A 17,756-nucleotide genomic window follows, 5' to 3' on the forward strand; every position below is an offset into this window, starting at 1 on the left:
GTTGGGCAAAATCTGATCAAACGGATTCTTCCCTTCCCCGCCAGGGAATAGAAGCAGCTCTCTGCACTCCTCTCTTTTTCAAGGCTAATGTGTGAGGATGGTCTGGAGGCTGCCGTGAGGAAGAGTGAGCATGGAAATGAAGGGAAGGCATATGGTGCACCAAGATTCAGTTGAGACTAATTGCATTAGCCTTTTCTGCTTGTGTGTAACTTGCTTGAAATGTAGGAGCCATCGTGAATGCTGTGTCTCGCCTCGAATCCATCCTGGGATGAGTGAAGGGGATCACAACATACAACAGAAATTACCTTTTTTTCTCTCCGTCTGTCACTCTGGATTATGATGCTGGTTTCATTGATATCACTGGTATCATAAATCATTTCTTGTCTCCTGATGTGCCTTGACTAAAATTTGGAGAAACACGTGGTTTGTTTTTTGGCTCATGTCTTAAAATGTTGTTAAAGGTCCTTGATGTCTTCAGAAGGTGAGGGTTGAGCTCTGCTTCGGCAGTGAGGTGTCTTGAAAGCATCAGCTGCATACATGAGGTCACTGGTGTATTTTAAATTTTGCCTGTGCCTTACACAAGGTGCGGACACATAAATGCACGGAGCTGAAGTTACAAACATGTCCTTGGAAGTCACTTTTGTTAGGAGGCCCTGTGCTGGTGGGATGCTGGCAGAACTGGCCGACAGCTCCTGGCGTGGGCCGTGTCTTCCCTCGGAAGGAAATCCTGGCTCGCCCCCGGCAAGGCTGTTCCTGCTCGTCTCCCTTTCCAGCAGAATCCTGTGCAGTGCTGTGGAAAAGACCACGGTATTAGCAATTATTGTTAGCCCTTGGATACCAAGATAAAAATCAAAATATAGGAAGAAAAGATGCTTTTTAGGAAGTAACCCTCATTTGTAATGACAGAGATACACAGACAGCATTCATCGTCTCAAAGAAAGGATTGATTAATTAAACTCAATAGAATTTCCTGCATTGTCTGGCAAATATATATCGGATTAGTTGGGGGGAGCATTTAGAATCTGAGATGTAAACTTAGCCATTAGTGTTTTACTGCAAGTGCCTTTTATCATTTCTGGTAACCCGGGAGCGTGAAGGTCTTAAAAGGGAGGCAGAAATGGGGAGGAGGCTTGGACTTGTTGAGAGCAGAACATTAACTGCGTATTTCCAGTAATTAACAGTGAACGGTTTGGTTTAGCGTTCTGGGCTATGGTGATAATGTTCCACTGAGATGTTTTTGAGTTCCCCTGGCCAAAGCTGCTCTTTTGGAAACTTTGCAGATTGACAATGAAATGAGTGGTTTACACTTCATCTTGCGAGGAAAATTTCTTTAACGCTTGTAGTGACTTAAAATTCCTTAATGAGGAATGGTAAGAAACTTGGACCCCCAGACCGACACGAATGGAGTCTGCGGTGGTTTAATGATAAAATGCCAAGGGCCTTTTAAAGGTTTCGTAAAAACAAAGAATTAGCAAACTAATTAGCAGAAGCGGTATCTGTCACAGCTCTGGCTGAGGAAAAGCTGGTGGTGAATGCGAATTGAAGGCTTAGTGGTGCGCACGCGATGGAAGTAGCTGTGACGCAGCTCAGAAAAGTGAAATGAAAGCTGGAAGCCCAGCCGTCTCATGGCCAAGACTCAGGTGTGCAGAAGCAGGTACGGGATGCGCTTGGGGAGGGTTAAACTGACTGGCTGCTGACCAGTGGGAACTGGGCGATGGCCTCACCAAACCAGCACGAACTACGTGCACGTCTTCCAGAGAAAGTGGCTCCCAGCTGGAGGAAGGAAGGGGGGATTTCCTCGCACTTGCATCACGCGTTTTGAATTGGCGTTGTTAAAAGGATGCTGTAGGTTTCCACAGGTAGAAAGTGGAGGGAGTTACGAGGGCAGTAAATCTAGGTTCTCTTCCTTCTTCTTCCTCGTGGCCAGTTCCACTAGGTGATCGGTGTCTGTCTTGCCTTTCCTACCCATAAATTGATTATATCCCTTAAAGGAGTTATTTGAGGCATACACATATGAGGAACGAGTTGAATGTTCTTATTGAGCTTCTTGTGTTGCTGAAGCATCAGCTGTTTAACCCTACCTTGCTGTGTTTACCTCTGCTCTCTGCAGACTCTTTTGCCTCTACTGACTGTCCGTTGTTTTGTGATTTTTTTTTTTTCTTTCTAGAAACATTTCCATTTTCTGGGGAGGAAGATATGAGTGACCCAGAGGCTTTGAAATCTTTACTTTCCCTCCAGTGGAAGAATAAAGCACATAATTTCCCAGCTGAAAGAAAATTCAATGCAGCTGCTGCCCTGAGTGAGCCATACTGTGCTGTCTGCACCCTCTTCTACCCCTACAACCAGGTAATTCCTGATACCGCTCCCACGGGCGGGTCGGCGGTGGGTGCCGAGTGGGGGCTGCTGTGTAAGACATGATACAGACCTTTGTAATAAAGAAAGAAGGCTCATGCAAATTTGCACGCCAAAGAAGCGTGTTTGGATTTGACAGAGGCAGCGGATGGAGCCTTTTTTGGTCATTTTTCCTGGCTTCTCTGGCTTTGTCAGCTTTCATTTTTGAAATGGCACATAAAGAGCTTTGCACTGCAAACACTGTTTCACGCGGAGAAACGGTGCCGTGTCGGTCGTGTGATCGCTCTTGTTTAGCTACGGGCCCGGACTTCTGAATATATGCAAACAAGCAGCAAAATAAAAATTTACTGAGTAAGCACATAGATCATTTTTTTTGGAAACTACCAATATGCTTTGGAATACATTATGAGCAGAAAGGCAAAATTTATCAGATGAATTAGTTATTTGCCCAGTTGTGTATTGATTTGTTCTTGCATCCTTACAGAGCCAAGTCTGGCTTTGTGTGTCCACTAGGAATATGTGCCGCAGATGCACATATATATATTGGAAGCTTTTTCTGAGAAAAGCAGAACCCACCTCCCCCTTCAATAAAATCTCTTGATTTATTATACAGACCGAAAATAAAATATCTGTTCTGATTGCGGGGTGGTGTTGTATAATGGTTGTAAGGACAACTGGGTGCAGCTGGGCTGTTTTAATTCATTGTTTTTAGCTCTGGTCTGCTACCAGAAACCTTGAAATGCCCTTCTGGAGAAATTCTTGCAGAAAGAGTAGGGAAGGATGCCAAAAAGATGGGAGAGGAGGAAGGAAGGTCTTGCTTTTAGTAATATTTTCTTCTTTTTTTTCCCCCCCTTGGTGTTTACCGCTGCAATTTAGGAATTTAGATTTTTACAGAAGAAGAACAGGGAAAAGGTCTCATTATTCTAGTGGTTCCTTGAGCTTTCAGAATAAATTACAGATCCCAGTACAGGCCTGAGGAAGAGGAGCAAAAGACAGGGGTGGGGGGTGCGGGAGAAGAGAGGATTTAAAATTCGTTATTTGTGCTGCGTGGTGTCAGGTATTGGATGGTGGTTTTTGCAAGGTGCTCTGACTTTAAGGTTAAAATTGTGACCAGGGAAGAGGCGGTTCCATATGATGGTGTTTTCTCTTGGAGTCTTTACAGATGGATAAAGAAGCTGCCCCAGTCTCTGCAGGGGAGACCACCTCTTTCGTCCACCTTTCAAAGTGCGGACAAAAGACCAAGCCTCTGATCCCGGAGATGTGCTTTACCTCAAGTGGAGAAAACACAGAGCCCCTTCCTTCAAATTCATATATTGGAGAGGATGGAACCAGTCCCTTGATATCCTGTGCCAAATGCTGTCTGCAGGTTCATGCCAGTGAGTGTCTCCTCCTTCGCCAAAGCGTTTTGGGTATTGAGAGTCTCACAAGTTTCTTTGTATGTTGCCTATGTTTGAATTCCTTCTTGCCGTGCTTGCTGTACCTGTTGCTCCCACTTTCTCCTTTTCTGGTACTAGTATGTTTGTATATTCAAGTCCATCTTGGCAGTCCCTGATCATAAAAATACACACAAATGTTCTTTCTACCATTTGTTTTGTTGGCTGATTCTTCACTGTCTCACAGAAAAGGTTCTTTTGTTATCTTTCATTTTTTGTAATAAAGCAGAAATCACAAAGCTGATGGCACGCTCTTCGCTTGTTCAAATATTGGTCTGCTGGGTAAGGTTGTATTGTTCCTGCGTGCATCAGAGATCGTGGAGTAGTTCCTGAGATACATTTTATTAGTGTCTGTGTTACTGTTTTGTAGAAACGGCACTTGATTACAAAGGGAACATACGTCTGTCCGTTTCCCTGATAGTTATGTCTAAAAGCAGATCTGATTAATCCTGGTAGAGTGTACCTTCACTGGAGATTGCGCGACATCTAGTTAACATTTGCGCTGGTACTAGGAGATGTGACGAATTACTGTTCAGCTGTTGGATCTTGACAGATGGGAAGTCTTATTTGATTTGCATCAGCTGGAATTACTTTTGTTGTTCCAATTTTATAGTCGGCAGGTCACGGTGCAGCTCGGCATGACTGTCCCTCGTGGAGAACTGGAACGCAGCTTTTAGTTCTGTACTGCGTCTGTGGCGATGGCTACTTCTGGCCCGTATGAGCGCGTGCCGCAGAGCGAGCGGGAGGATAAAGACTGATTTCTTGCTTCACCAGTTGCTGTCTCTGTAGCGATCGGAACAGGGATGCTGCATCTCGTCCATCCATATGCCTTCGGTAGTCCGGTCTAGCCAGATGGTTTCAGTGGCCAAATTCTGTGTAGGGACAGAGGGATGTGGGCAAGGTGGCGGACATCTGCAGTCTCAGAAATTCAGCTATTTCGGCTGTGCCCTACCCTTGAGGGTGGGATAGAAGTTAGATCTAGTCTGATGTGGTCTCCAGCGTCTCGTCGTTTCCTTGTCACTGTTTGTACTTCTGGACTGTGATATTCCTTTGACTTTGCTGCAGAGAATCCATTTCCTTTTATTACAGGATTGCAGCGTTGAGGTGTATTTTGGTTAATCTGACAGCATGCTGGAAAACCAGTTGGCAGTCTCCGCGTTACTGAGAGGTGCCCTCGCCTAGCTGTGCTAAGTTATGACGGCAGCAAGGACACACAGAGAAGAAAGACTTTGTGAAGGTTTCTGGGCTTTTAAGGTGTTGACAAAATCCATAAAAAGAGTATACTTTCCTTGTTCCATTAGGATCATTGTTACGGGACGGTCTGGTGTTCAGTAAGCGTGACTGTTTCTCCCCTCGGATCCCAAAGCCCAGCTACCTGTGGTCCTGAGGCGAGAAATCGATGCCGTTCTACACCCTTTTGAGTGTTTTGAGTATTTCCGTTATGGGCATCTGTCCCCTTTCAGCTCAGTTTCCAGATCAATGTTTTAGACTCGACACCTCTGCCTGTTGTCAAGGACGGCGTTGAATCTGCTTTTGTGATTTGCCATATGATGAAAAGAGACTTCAGGTGTGGAAGACAGCTGTGGATCTATATTATTGACTTCTTTTGACATAATGTTTATCTGGTTAAGTGGATGATTTTTATAAATCAGGTTATTGTGGCAATCGTGGTGCTTTCTGAATAACTTCTTTATAATTTAATTCAGTAATTGGAGACTCTCCAGTTGAAATTTTATGTCCAATTTTGTTAGGATAGGTAGAGGCCATGGGGTGAGCTTTGTGTTAGGTAGGATGCTGGCCAGCAATTTATGGTATGCTTTATTTTCTGCATCAGGCTTTCTTTGCAAGCTGGAGGGAAGCACGTAGATCCAATTTTTCAAAAGTATTTGTGTGTCTTGTCCCTATTATCTTCAGTGGCAAACCTCAGTGCCTATTACAGAATTTTAAGGGCTTTTTTTGTCTTATTTCCCCGTCTTTATAATGAGTATAATACCACTTTACTATTCTAGTGCTGCAGGGGAGTATGTAGGAGGATTTGGTTCTTGCATATTACAGTCATTGACGCTCTATAAAGTCAGATGTTTCTAACACTTCATACAATGAGAACTTAGTTGAAATACTGTTAAATATGTAAAATGCATGTATTTAATTTCCTCTCAATGTTAGTTAGTTTGTCCTTCCTTATATTACCACTGAGCAAAGATGACTGCTTCAGTTGTGCTAAAATTCAGTGGTCTGAGCTGTTTTGATGTGTGAGTGCATTCCAGCAGTAGTAACATCACTTTTGAGCCCAGATCTTGCCTGAAGAATCAAAGTACTGCTGTCGTAGTCCTTGCCAAAGAGGGGAAAAAATATTGAGGGTTACCTGTGTGTGGTTTTGTTTGGTTTTAGACCTGCTGGTCCCAAATTCTGCCCCTGTTCCCAACGATGACTTTTCTTATGACTTTTCTTATGACTTTTGTCTGAGCCTAGGCTTTTGAATTCAAATGCTACACCTGATTTCAAAGATGCTTCTGAATTTAAAAGTCAGCAAGTCAATACTGCAGACTGTTAGCAAAACTCTGAAGGATCTAACTTTGTTTCTTTCAGGCTGTTACGGAATACGTCCAGATTTGGTGAATGAAAGTTGGTCTTGCTCACGGTGCTCAGCCAACGCGTGGGCAGCGGTAAGCATCGCTCTTCTGGAGACACAAGAAAACCTACCGTGGGAATTAATTAGATACTTCAACAGAGATGGGTGGTGGGAGGGTGCACTTTGCCTTTGCATCCCAGGTGTGCTGTAGTCAGTTTTTGGGAAAGATAGACAGTCTGACAGAGCTTTTTGGTCCAGTTCTGAAGGAGTTTTGTTCCTACAGGAATGTTGCCTCTGTAATCTCAGGGGAGGAGCTCTTCAGATGACCGCTGATGGGCGGTAAGTGATGGTCTTAAATATTTTGTCCTTCCGTACTGCATCTAATATTCCAGTGTTGTTGATGTCCAGTGTAGCACCTAGTTTTGTCATTTTGGAAGTAACTCCTGCTCATTAAGTTGGCAGGATGAGCTTGAATAACTGTGCTTATACCCTGCACCGGGCTTTTCGGTAGCAGGGGTCACGTCTCTCTGAACACTGTGAAATTTGGTTCATTCTCAGAGAAAAGTCTTTTCAGAGAATATTTAGTATCATGCAAGATCAGATGCATGAGAAGGTTGATCCCTGTTGTTCCAGAGACATTTACCTTGTGCGACCGTGATTAACAATCAGTTGGTAATGTTGCCAAGGCTGCCAACCACCATAAATATTCCTTGATACTGAGGGAGTTGGAGAAATGTTAACTGCCCTCTTGAGTATTTAATTCAAACAATGGTAGACTGATTTCTCTCTAACTTTTTTTTCCAGGTGGATCCATATAATCTGTGCTATTGCTGTGCCCGAGGCCCGTTTTCTCAATGTAATAGAGCGTCATCCTGTGGATATCAGCGCTATTCCGGAGCAGAGATGGAAACTGGTAGGTGGCTTTTACCTGTGGAGTGTTTGTGAACAAGAGCCAAAGAAACAGGCTTTAACTAGACAGAAAAACATTGTGTGGGATCATAAAGTAGCTGAGATTGGAGGTGACGTTATCGCGCACTCATACCCTGAGCAGAGCCTGCGACACTGACCCACCTGGCAGTTGGGTCTAAACTACCCAAAAGCTTCACTTACTGTAAGCCCTGCGTGGCAGGAGTGAGAGGGGACGTGGTAACTAGAAAGAATCACAGAATGGTTAGAGTTGCAAGGGACCTTAAAGCCCACCCCGTGCCTCCCACCAGCCCAGGTTGCTCCAAGCCCCGTCCAACCTGGCCTTGAACCCCTCCAGGGATGGGGCAGCCACAGCTTCTCTGGGCACCCTGGGCCAGGGGCTCACCCCCCTCACAGCAAAGGTTTTCCTCATGATATCTCATGTGAATCTACCCTTGTTCATCTAGAATTTGATTCGTCTTTCTTTACAATATTTCTCTTTTTCTATCAAGAAATCTCTTGTAGAAATTAATAAACATTTCTTTGTGACCACGACTGCAAGGTGAGACTCTGCAGAGAATTTAATGAAAGTCCAGGTCAGCTTGTTATTTAGTTGCGTAGCTTCAGCTGAGGGGATTAGTAATGGATGATTCATTAGCTCAGAGCAATTAATCTTAATATTAGCTAATGCCCCATCACTGTAGTGTGTTATTGCAAAATAAATTGTGCTTTTGCTGCTTTTTTGGTACTGAAGTCAGCTGGGCGACAGTTGGGAGTGGGTACGGGGAAGGTGATGCAGCCGTGATGCGTTGCGTAGTGTTGATGTATTCGTTAACTGCGCAGCCGCTCAGTGCGGGCAGCAGCCGGCGCCTGGGTGAGAGATTAGGAAGGATCTCTGCTTCCAGAGTTATTTCTCCGTTGTGCAAATGGGTTTTGTACACAAATGTGAACGTAAAAAGCATTCATTATTCAGGTGGGGTGATGGAGCAGTGTGATGTGAGAGTGATAAATCTTGCCGCACTGGTTCTTTATGGATCATCTGACATTTCCAGCATGCATCCTCTTCATTACCCGCACTTGTAACGACGAACTGAAAATCCTTTTACACAAGGCTCACTTGTATTGCTTAATGGAGCCTCACAAGGAAACATGACTTAATTCTTTAACTCTTCTGTGGCTGCCTTACCATCCTGTCGAGTCAGGACAGCATTAACATACGTAAAACTCTGTTGCTTCGTTCTGCTCCGAAGCCCTGGCTGTGCTGTCCCCAGCTGCACAGACCCGCTGCATCTTTCTCTTTCCTTCCTGAACCAAAGCTTCATAGTTTTGTTGATTTCTTCATCGTTGTATTCCTTTCACACCTCATGCTTTCTTCATGTCTCAGGAAAGGTAGGGAATGTGGATATGAAGCACCTTGACTTACGCAGCCCAGGGACGTGATTCACAGGCACCTCCTCCTTACGTTGAAGTCAGCAGGAGCCTGGCTTGTAGCTCCGTTCTTGCCAAAGCCAGGCTTTAAGCACTTCTCTTGGAAAGCGTTTGCATCGATGGTGCTGCACGCTGCTTCATCATCATCAGCGGGACTTTTCTAGAGGTGTAGTGCTGTTTTATTTCTGCCAGCATCTGTAGGACGCTGCCAGCAGAGCACGTTGGCTGGTCCAGGTCGCTTTGGACACAGGTTCAGGTCTTGGTCTTGAGTTTCCCATGGCAGTGTGAGCCCTCTGTAAGGTGGCTGGTGCCCCCAGCCAGCCAGCCCCGCTGCTGGGATGTGAGAAGTAGACTTTCAGCCTAGTTACTCTGTGTTCGAGAATGTCATCGGGCAAGTATCGTTGCATTTACGCTGATTATAAAAAACCTTCTGCTCTGTTGGTCTGTGCTTGTGAAGGCACTATGTGTGCATACATATGTGTGCACGTGCCATCCATGTCTACTGAAAACAGCTTGTTGGTGTTGTCACCGCATACATTGTGGCGTGATGAGTGTCGTTTGCTACAGGAAAGAACGCAAATAAATTTTCCAGGATGGGGCTTAGAGCGACCTGGTCTAGCGGGAGGTGTCCCTGCTCAGGGCAGGGGGTTGGAACTAGATGATCTTTAAGGTCCCTTCCAACCCAAACCATTCTGTGATTCTATGATTAAATCTAAATTGAAATGGGTTTTAGAGTTATAAACTAGGTGAAGATTAAAAAAAAAATTAATTTGGCTGGCAAAACGTAAAGGCAGTGGTGCTTATAGCATTGGTGTAGTGTCTGAAGAAGTACAAAGGAAATTTAAATTGGATAAGATTGTGTGGAGAAACACACTCGTGAGCCATCGTGGAGACTTTTAGGATTCTTTATAGGAATTTTCAGGTAGTTCATGGAGCACGTGAGGAGACAGTGGAGGAGTTGGGGGGTGTCTGGGTTTTGGAGGGGTGCAGCTGCGTTTAGGAAGATGAACTGAAGGTGACTAAAAGGCGCTGGTGTTGGATCAATGAAGCAGTTGATGCGGTACCAGATAAAACTGGGAAGATGGCCTTTGTTGCTAAAAAAGATGGAAAAGGAGAGAAGAAATGATGTGAAGTTTGGGGACAGGTGAAGTGAATGAATGAAGGAAAGAGGGGGTAGGGGATATCTGTGATTATTTTTTTTATGTGTTTGTATTGTTTCAAGTTACTGTGGAGGGCTGCGGTAAGAAGGAGTTGCAGTGATCTGTTTAAAGGTATCTCCTGTTCTTTGAGCGTGCACCAGCCTCCCCTTCCAAGCACAGAGTTTTCGGCCCATTTGTGGGTATTGCATCATTTTAAAGAATGCGGTTTGCATGCTTCCTGATTAATGGTGTATTACGGGCCTGCGCATGTAAATTATTTATGACGTGGAAATTTGGAATAATTAGCTGTCATTCCTCAGTGGAGTAAATGAATTGCAGCGTTCATCATGCAGGAGACAGCCCATTTCTTACGCTCAGCTCTGACCTGACTCTCCGGTGGGCATTTATTCTGGAGATTTTTCTCCTGTGCTTCAGACCTTCTCCCTTCCTGCTACCTCCCCTCCTGCAGAAAATATCTTTAAATGTATGTGTGCTGCTTTACCACAGCACTTGGCACCGGTGCTTCTGTCCGTTCCATCTCCCATGCTTCCAGACCTTCTACATTTTCACTCCTTCCACCATCTTCTACATTTCGGTCTCACTGCGGCTCACATTTTTCTTTATCCTTTGATCGTATTTACTCTGAATATTCCATTGGTGTAGCTCTTTTGCCTGGCACAAGGAGTTTGTCTTGCCACTGGGGTGTGACAGTAATCCTTCTGGCTTGGAAGAATCCCGTTCGCATCAATAAAGGCAGATTCCTGATACCGGAGGGTTAATGCTCCCTCGAGGCCGTATTGAGCACCCTGTATATCAGCAGTTGGCCCTGCCGGCGGGAGAATTAGGTATTGACAGTTTAATAATGAGATCTCATTGCTATTGACTTGCTTTCAGCGCCGTGTTCCTGCTGTGCACTTTGCTGGGGTGCTTATCTGCCTTCGGAACATGGTTTACAGAGCGATAAAGGCAGCGCTTATTAAATACTAAAAAACACATTCTGGCAACACTAAGGCTCTGGCTTTGAATTTCCTGGCTTTTGTTAGTTTAAGTAAAAAAGGCAAATTAATCTTTGGTGTAAACATACCGACTTCAGTTAATTCACAGGATGTGAACATGACTTATTTCATACGCGCGTGGGGCAGCCCCAGTGAGGGAGGGGTGATGTTGCCCAGGAATGGGGAGGAGTGAACGCGTCTCCCTTTCAAGGAGAAGAGGAACACTCTTTGGAGAAGGAATGGTCTTCTGTTTGTCTTGGCAACGTGTCGTCAAGCGCAGTGGGGCCCTGGCTCTGAGGTGTGATAACACAAATATAACATTGAAATTTGTCAATTCTTGTTTTGCGTTTACCGGATAGTTTATAATATGATGCCACTCTTCATATTTTTGAGAGTACAATTTTAAGATAGCTCAGATCTGGAAGCAGAGTGAATTCGTGCTTCTGGGGGTTGTATTGGCTTATTGCGTGATCTCGGGCAGTTTATGTTACACTTCTAATCCCAGGAGACACAGTAATTCATACAGATCTTAAAATTTCGGTTGTGTGTTCTGTGATGTACTCTGAGCAGTGTGTTAATGGGAGTGAGGGAAAGGAGAGGCCAGGAAGAGAGAAGGAGGGGAGGAAAGGCTCTGTTTAATATCAGCCGCTGCAGACAGAAGAAGAATCTGTCATTCGCAGTGTGTTTGTAGGACGTTGGCGCGTAGCCGCGTGCGTGCACTGCGGGGGACGGTGTGCCCGGCTCTGCAGAGGGGCAGTAAAGATGACTGCTTTCCTCTCTGCCTCCTGATATGTGGAAGTTAATCCTTTCTAATAAATAAATTACGTAGCTGTACAGTCAGATTCATGGACATAGAATATCTCTCAGGATTTTATTTATACGAGCCGTTCATTCTAACAAGTAATTAATTTTTCCCCCATTTGCCTTGTCCAAGCCTCAGATAAGGTACAGAAGCTGCCGTCGCTCAGTGACAGGTTCCCTAGACATCAAACGTTAAAAGCTAAGAATGGTGTTTCCGCATAGCGCCCTGGGAACGTTACGCAAGTGTCTGACTTAAATTCCTTTAGATTGGGATTCCCAAAATCTGTCGTCTGTATTTCTGAGGGGCCGGAAACAAGAATTTGGTGCTGTTTGGGAATGAGGAGATGTATCTCGTTTCCCACTGACACCTACTGCTGGCTGCCGACTCTGCGGCGCCATAAGGCTTCTGATTTTTAGCTTTGGAAAAATTTAGATTTCTTTTTAAAGTAGTCGCGCATCTTAAGTTGATTGCCTGTCCTCCCAAAGTGTTGTCTGATTAGATTAGCCTAATAACTGGATCTTCTTTGAAAAATATGAGTTTAAAAAACACCAAAAGACTTCATACCTTTCCCCCCCCCCCCGTAATTCTGGTGTTTGGTACAATGTTTTTATTTGTGAAACAGTGACTGAGTTAACTACAATAGCTAATCTGACATGCATACCAGTAAAACGTTTACGGCTGGTGTGTTTATGTGTGTAAAATAAACATGCAATATTTTTGTTCCATTATATAAAATTATATTCTATTAGAGGTAATAGGTATCGTGTTCCATTAAATATAATAGAACAAACTATTACACAGTTATTCTGTGTTCTGTTGTTTCAAAAAACGAAAACGTTATTTTCTAGCGGTGTACCTGTGACGATCCAGCTGCTGTTTGAATTAACGTAGGGACATTTTGTATATCGAAGGAGGATGAACATTGAGTCGTAGCAGTTCCCTAATAACACTGACATGTGTGGCCTGCGTCGCCCTCACTTTCTCCAGTGAACAGAGGCACAAATTGGATTTAAATCCGCTTCACTGTCCATCCTGGGTCCGGGGGCTGACTCACTGGCAGATGTCGGCGTGTTCAAGGGAATGATAAATTAGTGTTGCAGTAGTTTCTTGGCTTACGAGAGAGTCCAGGCAAGAGCAAATGGGCCCCTCTGGAAGTACTGGGCTTGCCCTCTCAGCAGGAAGCATCACCGTTCCTGGCGGGGGCTCCTGGGCCCTGGACACTAACGGTAGAGACTTTTCCTCCATGTCGGGTGACGGTGCCCTACGGTGCGTTAAAGCCGCTGTGGCTGCCTGCGTAACGCTGACCCTGGGTTTCTTTTCAGAAATGCGTGTACTGTCGGAAGCGGATGAAGAAGGTGTCCGGTGCCTGCATCCAGTGCTCCTACGAGCACTGCTCCACCTCCTTCCACGTCACCTGCGCGCACGCAGCTGGTGTCCCCATGGAGCCGGACGACTGGCCCTATGTCGTGTCCATCACTTGCTTCAAACACAAAGCAGCTAACCAGAATGTATGTTTGAGGGGGTTGGTTTGGGTGGATTTTGTTTGTTTTGTGGGTTTTTTTGGATAGAACAGTTTCTCTGTGCCTGTATTTTTGAGGCAGCTTTTATGGTTGCAAATTATTCCCTTTTCTCCCCAACACAGATTCCATTTCGAAGGGAGGTGACCCTTGGGCAGACTGTGATCACAAAGAACCGGAATGGACTCTACTACAGGTGTAAAGTCATTGGCATGACAACACAGACTTTCTACGAAGTCAACTTTGACGATGGTTCATACAGCGACAATGTTTACCCAGAAAGCATTATTGTAAGCAACTCTCTGTGGAGACTATTACCGTTATAGATGAGTACAAAGTGTAACGCGTGCATTCGTCTTCTGTGCGCTTTGGGGTGGAACAACAAAGTAAAGCTTAAAAAAATACAAATTTAAAAAGTAAAGTTACTGCTTGCATAGAAGAACTCATTACTGTGCTTCTTGTTTATGACACTATCTTATTTCATTTTTTTGTTCCTTTACAAAGACAGGATTTTGCTATACGCAGATGACTTAACAGAAAGCAATGTTTGCTTTAAGTTGCATCTTATTTGTTTTGTGGTTGAATAATCTCTTATTTTGCAACTGACAAGTGTGATTCATGGGGGGAAGCAGATTGTCTGTAAGCGCTTCTGGTTCAAAATAGGGAATTCACTTAATAGAAGGAATGTCTGGAAGAGGCGCATTCGTCAGCGCCTGCATTCTCTTCGTGATTGTGCCATTGGTTCACCATGTGAAACAGAGCAGGTCACCCTGCTTGGTTTTGTTGATATTTGTTGATGTTTTGGGATTTGTAATGAGAAATTTCTTAGAACTGTCACCAGAAGGAGGAGCGAGTGTTTATTTCTGGTCTCTCACTGGTTAATGGTTTTGTTTGAGATGACTGAAATCAAATCACAAATGCAGAAACTTTCTTATACTTAATTATTAGTGTTATGTAGCAACTTCCTCAAGCTTTTTAACACACTGCTTTAGTTCTTGAGCTTTGTCCGTGTTGGCTGGCTGATCTCTTCCACTCTGTGTCTTCAGAGCAGAGACTGCATCCAGATGGGACCCCCTCCAGAGGGCGAGTTGGTGCAACTGCAGTGGACAGACGGAATCGTCTACAAGGCCAAGTTTATTGCAGCCCAGATCAGTCAGATTTACCAGGTGAGTATGGAAGAGGACCCACAGACTGCGTGTCAGCGTATCCGATTGTTGCCCCAGTTGCGTAGTGCACTGGTGTTGAATGCTTGCTCTGGTCATGAAGGGAGAATTTGCCTTCTGAAATTAATACAGTAGGATCAGGGTAAAATTTTTTGTGGCAGAACGTGGATGTATGGCTAAACATATGTCTAAACTGTATCTGCTTTTAAAATATAAAATAAATTTGCCCTTTTCCATATAGCTCAGCTCTGACTTGGGTCAAAAGTGACCTGCTCCAGCCACTCTCTGATGGCTGTCCTACGGCTGGAGCCCAGCTTGTTGTCTGTAGTTCCCCATGAGTCAGTAATTACAACTTTCCTCGATACCTTTAGAGGATTTAAAGGAAATGATGGGTCAGGACACTACTTCAAGGGGGGAAATAATCTTCTGGTCATGGGAAGGTGCTTTGTGGAGCAGCAGCATGTGGGAGTGATGTCCCGCTGCTGCTGTGGGAGGAACTGGAAACCTCCAGTCTCTAGTCTCGTACCGTCTCGCCATCTCTGGGTTTAAGGTGACAAAAACAGCAGACTTTTTTTGTGGGCCTTTGAGTCTGTTCCACATCTGGGATTTTTGTTTGTGGAAGGTTGTAATAGTCAGTCGAAGAAGATTTAACCTGATACACAGTGTTAATACTTCAACACAGAAGGCTTTATAAAATGCAATACATTCATTTAATTAAATCCTTTTTAAATGCTAGCAAGAAGTTGAAAGTTGTAGTGATTCAGAAAGTACACTTTGTGCGCATCCTTTTAAAAAATATATGCTGAAATTTGCAAATAATGGTTATTTTTAAGATATTAATGCCCCTGGACAAAAGGCAAAGGGAGTCCCACACGTTGTACTTGTTTGAAATGGGGTTCTGGTTTCTGTCATTTCTACACAGAGTGTTTCATACCTGTGTGTGAAGAGCACAATAATCCACCTTGTCAGTTGACAGTCTTTTTGGTGTGTGTAATGGATATTAACTGCTTCAGAGAAGATGTGATCTGAGGTGACCCTGGTTAGGAATAAGTACGATATATAGTTCCGTAAGGATCTATTGTTATGCATGCTTTCCACTTTAATCACAGTGTAGGAAATTGTCATTGATTTCTCAAAGGTACAATAATTTGAAATAGGCTATTCCACTGATGGTGCCAGATGACAGAAAAATATGCATGAGGAGTCTGCGTTTTTCAAATCATGCAGTTAGCTGCATGGAAAGCTCTTCTCCGTGGGGAAAATAGCCTGAAAAGCTTTCCACGTTGGTTCCCTACCTAGATACTTTTTCAGTTCTTTTGGTGCGTCTCTTTTATCTGTTTTGGAATAGGATTATATTCAAAAATAGAGAGATGGCTTTGTTATGAAATAAATGTGTTCATGGATTAGCTTTCGCATTTCAAACCCGTCTTATCTTGCAGTAGCTTCCCAGTTCACATCTCGAAGTTTGTGTTTTGTGTGTTAAGATTAGATGTGTATATTTTTTAAAAAATTGAGCCCAAGTGACTGTCTTTTAACTTGCTCCAGTGTGTGTTCATACTGATATATAACCCATGTCAGTAATTTGGACCTTAAATAAACAAGGTCTGGCCACTCTGTGATAGTCTAAGATGTCACTGCAAGAACTGGAGCTCGTGTAGTGGGAATGGCAGCCCTCAATCTGCTTGTGCCTCGGCTCTTAAACTTCTAATTCCTGTTCCCTTCTGACTCTGTTACGGTAAAACCAGAGGGTAAATGGGACCGGTAGCATCTTAAACCAGCTCGGCAGAGCCCGTCTTTCCAAGCCTGTTCTCCCAGCTGGTACGTGCTGCTCGGGGAAGGGACCTCGGCAGGCGATGCTGAGCTTCCCGAGACGATGGGCTGCGCAGGAGGAGGAGTTCCAAGCACAAGACGCTTTTTTCTTTCTCCATTTGTCCACGTTGAACCTGCCATCCCATATTAAGCCCTAGCGTATGTCCTTCTGTATTATCCAGAAAAGCGTAATAAGTCTTAGAGCAAAGGAAATTAGAATCTCTTAAAAACTTTTAATAGTTTTAATATTTTTTAGATGCACGTTTCCATGAAAAAACATTCCTGTAACAGCTGATGCATAATTCACGGTATAATCAGTGCTTAGCAAAAAAGGTTTGACGCAAGGAGTTACCACCGGGTTTTGTACCTGGCTGACTATTTCTGCTTCTTAAAATACAAATGTATTTTAGTAGCTGGAGTTGTTTCCTTATGACGTGTGAAAATGCTTTGTTTAAGATGAAAGAAATTCTTATTACCATATTGCCTGAATACAGGGCTGCCTTTTATTGTAGGTGAAAAGCTTCTTTTTTTCAGGATTTGAATGAAAAATCAGTAGAAATCTCTAGTGCTCTGACTGTAGCATAGACATGGAGCTCCAGCTGTATCATAGACATCTCAGGATCCGCAGAACACTGAGTGAAACCACGTGGGCCCGATAGGACGGGGGGGCTGAGCAGCATTGAAACCAGCACTTTTTGGGTTCAGCACTCTTCAGGGATTTGCAAAAAGCTCCATTCTACAGCGATCCCGGAGACCTGCAGTGCCCAGGACAGGGATCATCTGTGGGAACTGGCCCCAGGTGCTTCCTTGGTGCTCCCATGAAGGGACCATACATGGTGTAGTCAGGGAATGGACTGTTGAGGTTTGGCAAACGTAGGGGCCAAGTTCTTATTTCCTCTTCTGCCTGCTCTACAGGTCGAGTTTGAAGATGGTTCCCAACTGATGGTAAAGCGTGGTGATATTTATACCTTGGAGGAAGAGCTTCCCAAGAGAGTGAAGTCTCGCCTGGTGCGTATCAAAGTAACAGACACCAAGGAACGGCTGTGGCTTGCAGTACACGCTCGCGTTTTCTTAGCACGCTGTTTAGACTTTAGGTGAATGCAGCCTCCCATTTCTGTGGCTGTAAAACCACTTGCTGTTCACAAAATATGTAGAGTAGAAGAAATCCTTGAGGTAAATGCTTGAGAAGCATATAAATGATTTTCCCTTTCACATGTTCAGATCTGATTTTTGGAGTCTCTGGTTAAAAGATTGTGTTCTTATTATTTTATGCCATTTGAATTTAGTTATGTGGACCGCCGACCTGTCTGAATACTGCTTTTCATCAGAAGTGAGGTGAATTGGCCTACAGCTAAGTGGTTTCTGGAGAACTGATTAGCAACATGGGATGAAACCCCTGTTTCTCACCAAACAGGAGATTTAGAACGTAGCTCTTACCTATAAAGCTCTTAATCTAAAAGATCAGGCTGTCTTTAACTGCATACAGTGGAATTACTGAGCCTAGAAAATACGAGGGATTTACATCCTAGCTTTTTTGGTTCCAGACTCGCTGGGTGTTTTCAAACCTGGTGCTTTAACCTTTAAAGCCGTCTCATTTAAACAAGTGATGAGACTGGTTTCTACACAAATGGAGAATATAC

General features: G+C 44.1%; 1 protein-coding gene across 4 annotated transcripts in view; it reads left to right on the forward strand.

Annotated features, from left to right (window-relative positions):
- KDM4B (lysine demethylase 4B) overlaps positions 1 to 17,756 on the forward strand; it is a 91,682-nt gene that overhangs the window by 71,313 nt on the left and 2,613 nt on the right. For 3 of the 4 annotated variants that reach the window (XM_063358094.1, XM_063358096.1, XM_063358097.1), the window contains 9 exons: positions 2,168 to 2,346; positions 3,506 to 3,728; positions 6,375 to 6,451; positions 6,641 to 6,696; positions 7,162 to 7,270; positions 12,950 to 13,135; positions 13,270 to 13,434; positions 14,191 to 14,310; positions 17,032 to 17,124. In XM_063358094.1, coding sequence (XP_063214164.1) covers positions 2,168 to 2,346; positions 3,506 to 3,728; positions 6,375 to 6,451; positions 6,641 to 6,696; positions 7,162 to 7,270; positions 12,950 to 13,135; positions 13,270 to 13,434; positions 14,191 to 14,310; positions 17,032 to 17,124 — 1,208 coding nt within the window. The remainder of the gene's footprint in view (positions 1 to 2,167; positions 2,347 to 3,505; positions 3,729 to 6,374; positions 6,452 to 6,640; positions 6,697 to 7,161; positions 7,271 to 12,949; positions 13,136 to 13,269; positions 13,435 to 14,190; positions 14,311 to 17,031; positions 17,125 to 17,756) is intronic. The other variant, XM_063358095.1, reaches the window with a different exon arrangement.

This window comes from Chroicocephalus ridibundus, chromosome 22, assembly GCF_963924245.1.
Source record: "Chroicocephalus ridibundus chromosome 22, bChrRid1.1, whole genome shotgun sequence".
Classification (NCBI taxonomy): domain Eukaryota; kingdom Metazoa; phylum Chordata; class Aves; order Charadriiformes; family Laridae; genus Chroicocephalus; species Chroicocephalus ridibundus.